The following is a 7,935-nucleotide window of genomic DNA, read 5'->3' on the forward strand; positions in this document are numbered from 1 at the left end:
CTCTGAGGTCTAACTCAAGTATCATCGCAAACCAAAGGCAAACAGTTTCCACAGTATACTCTGAGGAACATACCATTTGTGTGACTTTGGACAAGTGCCAGAATGTCTCTGGATATCAGGTTTCTAAAAGGGGAGCTTATGAAGGTCAGAGCAAGGCCTTAGATGCCAAGTGCCATGCATGGAGCCTGGCACGTGGTACACCCTCCAAAGCTGTACTGAAGTTTGAGAAAACGCTACAGACAAGATCCTCGAGGATGTATGTGCCAGGCTGGTACGTGCCAAGAGAGGAATTAAAAATAATAGCTGTGGATTTTTTTCTTATTATAAAAGCAGTAGTTGGTCACTGTAAATTTTCTGGAAAATCTACCCACCCAGCCATAATTACTTTAACATTAGGGATTATATATTTCTGGTATTTTTTCTGTGTATTTCTATATTTTCTTTGTTTTATAAAAAACAGAGACACTGCCCTTAGATGTTTGTACTCTGAGTTTTCACCTAAAATTTTATTACACACGCTCATGTAATGAATAGGTTTTTTTTTTTTTAAGGTTTTATTTATTTATTCATGAGAGACACACAGAGAGAGAGAGAGAGACAGAGAGAGACAGAGAGACAGAGACATAGGCAGAGGGAGAAACAGGTTCCATGCAGGGAGCCTGATGTGGGACTCGATCCTGGGACTCCAGGATCACTCCCTGAGCTGAAGGCAGGTGCTAAACCTCTGGGCCACCCAGGCGTCCCTGAACAGTTTTTTTTGAAGCATGAATAGTTGTGGTATAGCATTGTACTGTGTAGAAGCACTCAATGTAAAAAAAAAAAAAAAAAAAAAAAACCAACACATTAATTCCGGCTATTATTTTTTAATGGAATTGATGAACCATCATTGATTCTAAGGGTCAGATCTTAGAGGCAACTGTTAGCAAATTCCCTGGTAGAAGCAAAAATACTGTTGTCATTTGCATGGTGGGGTTCTATACATATGGGCACATGTGGCACCTGCTACTTTCTAGAGGCTTATCAGAAAGGGGCGTGGGAGCATGGGTGGGTGTATTTGGACCAGTTATATGTGGGGACCTATGAAGAAGGTGAGGAGCAGTTGCTCAGGGTGGGTAACTTGGCTGGAAGCACCAGTAATAAAGTGTACTGGCTATCCTTCTGGAGGGACCTCGGAAGAGGTGAGACAAAACTTCACATGACCAGTCCTGGCCTGTCAGAATTTGAAAACACTTGCATGGCTTGGGAACATTTGTAAAAACTAATGACTTTATTACAAAATCCACTACTTTCGTCTAGAAGCTTGAGGGCAGGGACTGCCTCTACCATTTGCAGGCCCTGGAGGAGAAAGAATCCACAAAGGAGAGACTTCAGCACGTGGCTGCCCTCTTCTCTTGCCATCTGGACCCAGCCAGCACCTGTGGGAGCCTCAGGTCCCTGGTCCATGTGTTCAAGTTCTTTCTGAGCTCCCTCCCCCAGCTCGGCTACCTCTCTGACACTGAGGTATGCACAGTGGTGATCCACCTATGGAAGGTCGAGCAGTTAAGTGGCCATATGAGCCTTGATGTTGGCTTGGGGCCATTTGGCAGACAGTTCCAATACCCTCAGTACTCAGAACCTAGTTTAGGAAGCAAAGTGTGAGCCAAGCCTAGAAAGGGACCCTTTAAAGTACAGGTGAGGACAGAGGCCCCAGACCTCCAGCCTGAGGACTATGAGAAGCCAGTGTCCCAGGTGGCCTGGGAGTGTGTGGGACAGTGATGGGTCCTCAGAGGCCTAGCTCCCTGTCCCGTTTGTCAAGGCCTGAGTCTGGGGAAACTCAGGTACTGGCTGAGATGGAGGCTCCCACTAGGGTGGAAAGCAACACAAACCTACATTTCCCTCCAAAGGCAAAGAACACTTACTCGCTTTCAGGCCTAGAGACGGAGCTTGGAGAAACAGAAGTTTACACCTAACACTTCTCTGGAAGAACCCTCTTCAGTTACTTTATGTCAGTCCTTTTAAAACTGGTTTTTCCTTTTTTTTTTTTTTTAAAGAGAAAATTCTTTTAGGACAACTCCTAGGAGTTGGAAGTAACAGGAAGAAACTATGGGACCTGAGGCACAGATGGTATTATTCACTTTGGCCTTCACCTGTGCTTTGAAGATTTGAAGTCTTCCCAGTGGGCTACTTTTCAGAAATTATGATGGTCAGATAATGAAGCTTATTTTTAAATAATTAGAAAAATGGCCAAAAATGAAAATAATGCTTGAAATGTTTATGTTAAGGATTAAATCTGAGTTCACTTATGGATGAATAATGCTTTGGAGACTTAGTAGATGTTGTTCTAGTGGTTTTGTGAATGATGGGGTTTCAATGTGTTGATTTATTATCTTTCCATTTTTAGTAAAAGTTGATGCTCTGATTGCTGCAGGATATTGGCATTTCCTAAGGTATTAAATAATTGTGATTTTAACCACTGTACCTTCTGTGATTACCTCCTGCTGTTGGTAAACTTCAGCTGGAGAAGAAAACTCACCAAAGAGAATCAAGAGTACCCTGGGGCTGGTGCCTTACACTTGCGAAGAAGGCAGGAAACAAGCGAAGTTCTTGAAGGACTGTGACAAATGAGAGGCCTTTTAGACCTGAAGTGTTGAATTTCAGTCCAAAGGGAGTGACTGCCACTGGGGCTCCCACCATCTCGGAGATCTTATAACCTGAGATTGGGTGGAGAGCAGAGGGGCAATCAAGTGATTCCTTGAGAACTTGTTAAGCTGCAATTTAGTTAAGAAAATCCTCTATTTCAAAATCTAGAATAGAAAAAAAGCTTCCAGGATGCAAGGACTATCTTGTTCTGTTGCAATAGTGCCTCTACCATTTACTCAGTGCCAAGCACATTTAAGATATTTGTGGGAAAAAATGAAAAGGCAGTAGGGAGCACCTGGCGTGGGACTGGGAGTACAGCTGAGGGCAGGACCAGGGGAGGTGCACGGGACACTGGCCTTGGCTTGCTCTAATTCACCCCAATGGCCCTGCCAATGCAGGGCACAGTGATAAATGTCGCTGCGGACGCCGTGGAACACGTTCACTTAGCTCCTGTTTAATTCAAGATTTTGAACATTTATACTTTTTTTTATACAAGTGCATGCAAAGTTACAAATATAGAAAATATAAAGTACATGCATATTTTGAAGACCATGTTGGATCTATCATACAAAACTATTCAATGAACACGTAAGCCTGAGGACCACGCAAAGGGTTTTCTACATATTAAGTATTTAGTACCTTACAAAACCAGGTGTGCATTAGATGTATCAGATGTTAACCCCTCTAACTGAAATTTCTAAGTTTGTCATACACAATATATGTATATATATAATAACTCTTTTTTTTTTTTTTACATTAAATGCCCAGTGCAAGCCAGGAACATTGCAGAATGCTAAATTTATCTGCTAGGTGATGATATTGAACGATCTAGACAATAATTTCACCTTACTTAAATAACAATGAACAGAATTCCTTTTTTTCCACTCTGAGTGGATATTTCTGTCATCTCTGACCTAAGATATTTTTGTGGATGGCCTTCCATCCTTTGATTCAAAAACTGATTATAGAAACTAGGACTTAACATAATTCTGATTTTTGACAATTATGAGACAGCAAAGATGAAGTGAGATCATTTTTGTCTACGAATCATTTTCTCTGTTATGCAATCCTCTAGGATAATGGTTATTTTAACACCTGCACCTTACTCTAGGCCAGAATCATTCTGGTTTGCAGGTAAATGAGTAAAGATTTGCTCTCAGTGCCTAGAAGGCAGTTCAAATTTTTTTTACTGCCTTAATTATCTATAGTTTATGTTGTGAAAGAAAGGAATGCCACCTGTAGGTGCTTTAAATGTCCAAAATGGGAGCTTGCCTCCAAGGGCACCACTCCCAAGTGTGGGAATATTTTATCATTTTCATTCTGTTGGTTACGTTCATTCCCTATGAAAATATCCTCTGCCGGGGTCCAGTGTTGCATAAATATTTACACTTGATGCTATGGCTGCTGGGAGCCCACACTGCAAAATGCAAAACATCATCCCAGTTCTGTGCAGACGCAGGGCACATGCTCTCCGGCGGGCTGAGCCTGAATCCAAGAGCGAAGGATTTCTGGTTTTGTTTTTTGAATGAGTAGCACATGGCCTTCTTTCAAATTTGGCAGAAATGCTCTTTGAACAGGGAAATGCAATCAGGTGTTTTTTTTGTTGTTGTTTTTGTTTTTTTTAACGGAAGAGAGGCATTCCCCCAAGTTGCTATGAAATTACTGCTATAATGGGGCATTAGCGTCCTGAGCTCTAGCTGGGGAAGGAGCCAGAGGTTTTTAGATAAAGGTATTTGAAGACTGTTTTGAGAATTGTTTAAGCCCCAATCTGGTGCACTAGACGAAAAAAAAAAAAAAAATTCAGCCTAGACCAACCAATGATTATTTGCTATTATTCTCAGCCCAACACTACTACTGGCCCCTGTAGGATTTAATCACAGAGGGGCTTGAATAAATAGCATCCTGGGTCTGCTCTATGTTTCCCAGCACCATCAATGCCAAGGTATTAGCCTATGGGTGCTAAAGAGAGAAGCGGGAATGAGACACCACCACTAAAGGGCTGTAGGTAGACACCCCCTCCCCCAACCTGTAAAAGATTAAGATGGTGCAGGGAATGGGAAGGCCCTCCTCATCCCACTATCAAGAGAATGAGCAGCGAGATGAGGAGGATCACGGGCGGCGGGGAGAAGAGGATGGCGCTTGCCCCTCTTTGGTAGTAAGCCTCGGACTCCTTCTGGTACTGGGTGACACACATCTGCTCCACCACACGCTCCATGATCTTCATGTCGGTCTCTGTGAAGTTCTCCCCCTTGGTGGTGGTGGTCACTGTGTGCTGCTTGACAGTGATGTTGACGCAGTCACGCACAAAGTTGTTCTGGTTGCTGTACTGATCCACTGGCCGGTAGTATACTTGCTCGGGGTAGCGGTACATGTTCTCACGATAGTAACGGTCCTCATAGTCATTGCCAAAATGAATGAGTGGCCTGCTCATGGCACTCCCCAGCATGTAGCCACCAAGGCCCCCTACTACCGCCCCGGCTGCTGCGGCTCCTGCCACGTGCTTCATGTTGGTTTTGGGCTTATTGGGCTTGCCCCACTGACCGTGGCTGCCACCACCTTGACCCCAACCACCACCACCATGTGGCTGTCCCCAGCCACCACCGTGGGGCTGACCCCAGCCGCCACCATGAGGCTGACCCCAGCCGCCACCATGGGGCTGACCCCAGCCACCACCGCCCTGGGGTGGGTAGCGGTTGCCTCCAGGGCTACCCTGGCCTGGGTATCGGCTCCCACCCCCTGTGTTCCATCCTCCAGGCTTCGGCCGCTTCTTGCAGAGGCCCACGTCACTCCATGTGGCCACAAAGAGAAGCAGGATCCAGCCGCCTATGTGGCTTTTCACCATGATGACTTATCTGCAAAACAAGAAGGGTGTCAGCATCCTACGTGTGCTGCATAATGAATGAATGCACAGCGAGAACATCTGCACATCGGTCATCAAGGCTTCCCACTCTCGTTTCTCCTTTGCAGCACTTACGACAAAATTTCAAATAAAGTGTTAACACAACTCTCTCTCCTTCTTAAGGACAAATTTGACCTTAAGATAATTTCTGGCTCTATTTCCTGGAAACCTGATAAAGATGGAATGTCAGCACTGTTGCTTATGGTAAAAATAACCTGATTGATAAACTGCATCTGGGCTGGGTCTGCCATAGTTTCGAGTATCTTTAGGGCAGTGATTATTGTAACCAGCTATGTCCTTGTGGGGACCCTGGAAGCTATGGCCACTGGACTGTCATAAGGGACACTGGCTCTTGTGGGGTCTGGGGCCTCTACACCAAGGGGAATCCTTTATTCACCAATATGGGGTCATTCACTTGAGCAGCCACTCCTGGGGGCTGGGAGTGGAGATGAGTCCCTAGCTGCTGTGTGAACTGTTCTGAGGACCCTGGTTGTAGCCTCTTCTGGAATCTTCTGAGACCTTGGTGTGGCCCCTATGGAAGTCTTGGGAGTTAGGAAGCCCCCTGATTGAGCTTTGCAGTAATTAACTTTGAAAATCAGAGGCTCTTGTCTTCTTTCATCTGTGGGAATGAGTGCCAGTGGGGAGGGAGTCTTGTCTGCTGCTTCCTCCTCAGGGGCTGGGGCCGTGCCTGGCAGAGCAGCACACAATAGTTATTTGTTAAGGGAAGGGATTAATGCCCTCTAAACATATAAATGCCAATGAGAATTTCCTCAGAGTAATTCTCAATACGATATTTTTTGAAAACAGGAAACGTGCAGGATTTTGCATGCCTGCTTATAAATTCATTTTCCATAAAAAGAGCTGCGCAGAGCAGGGTAAAAATGGCTGTATTCACAAGTCCCTGGATGAGTTTCAGTTCAGCATTTAATGGCTTAGGAGGGACTTATTTTCTCCTAATTTTTGGTACTAAAGAAACATGTCTTACTGAAAAGGGCCGGCACAGTTTAGGAATTGTCAAACAAGTTGTCCTGGATAATAATTTAGGACCCTTTGCAGAATGTACACTCATCAAATGAAAATCTCCTTTCAGATTAACCACCTCATTTACCCTGGGTGCTCAGTTCTAAGGGCAGAGATCAAAGACACACAGACCTTCAGGGGAAGGAGAATAATGAAATAAGTAAATGATTCACATCCCATTTACGCTTCTAACTGTCCTTATTGAAAAATCTTGGCCATAGGTAAATAAAAATATATTTGAAAGTTATGAGCCAGGTTCAACTGCTGCAATCATGCCAATCAATCGAGATTTTTGGAGGCTCTTCTGGGGAGGGTCAGAGGAGCAGGGTCCTGAGACATGCCAGCTGGCCTTCTTGCATCTCTAGGCCCTGCCTCTAGGCTTTTACAGGCCTCTCCCTGGTGTACTCTCCACTTGCTCATGGGCTCCAGCTCTCAGGCTCTGTGCTATCCATGCTTCTGCTTACACTGCAGGGAACTGAACTGGGGGTGTGCCACCCCAGTCAATAGCTTCTGATCTGATGGGGTTTTAGGTCAACTACTCGTTTCACCCCAATGAGCCAAACCAAGTCGACACCCTAGAGTTCTTTTTTTTTTTAAAGATTTTATTTATTTATTTATTTAAAGTAAACTCCATGCACAATGTGGGGCTCGAATTTACAACCCCAAGATCAAGAGTTGCATGCTCCACAGACTGAGCCAGCCAGGTGTCACCCCCACACTCACCTCGGAGTTATTCTTGAGTTTCCTTTCTCACAGCACACAATGAATCTACCAGCAAATGTTATCAGCTCTACCTTGAAAATAAATCCTAAATCCTGAAACTACTCATATTTCCCAACACACCTCACTATCCTGGGTAAAGCCTCTGTTGCTTCTCATGAGGGTCTTTCAACAGTCTCCAACCAGCCTCCCTGCTTTTCCTCCTGACCTCCATTGTTGTTCTCTACTCAGCAGCCCAGAGGCTCAGACAACCTTTTAATATGTAGGTCACACCATGCCTCTTCCCTTCCCCACAAGTGGCACTCCATTGTGTTCAGGGTGAGACCCCAAGTCCTGACCATGTTGGCTGGGTCCCACATGACCTGTCTCCAGCTGCCTGCCTCTCTCTGGTCTCCCCCTGCTCCTCACATTTGATAAGCACTTTCCCATCTCAGGGCCTTTGCACTTGCTGCTCCTGGGGCCTGAAAGGATCTCCCTCCAGTTACTCTTATGGCTCAAGTCTGCTCTAATGTCACCTCCACGGGGCTGCTCATATCACTCTACCTAACTCAGCACCCCACATCTTTTCCCCTTATCCTGCTTCATTTTTCTCCAGAGTAGGGCTGCCTACCTGACATCTATGATTTATTATCTGCTTGCTGTTCACCTTCTCCATGGGGGTGCGGGCTCCCCCAGGG

General features: G+C 45.2%; 1 protein-coding gene across 1 annotated transcript; it reads right to left on the reverse strand.

Moving 5' to 3' along the window:
- Positions 1–4,687: 4,687 nt before the first annotated feature.
- Positions 4,688–5,461, reverse strand: PRNP (prion protein). The gene is given in 1 exon segment (NM_001013423.1): positions 4,688–5,461. A coding segment is annotated over 1 exon segment (774 nt).
- Positions 5,462–7,935: the final 2,474 nt, after the last annotated feature.

Source organism: Canis lupus, chromosome 24, assembly GCF_011100685.1.
Source record: "Canis lupus familiaris isolate Mischka breed German Shepherd chromosome 24, alternate assembly UU_Cfam_GSD_1.0, whole genome shotgun sequence".
NCBI classification, from domain to species: Eukaryota; Metazoa; Chordata; class Mammalia; order Carnivora; family Canidae; genus Canis; species Canis lupus.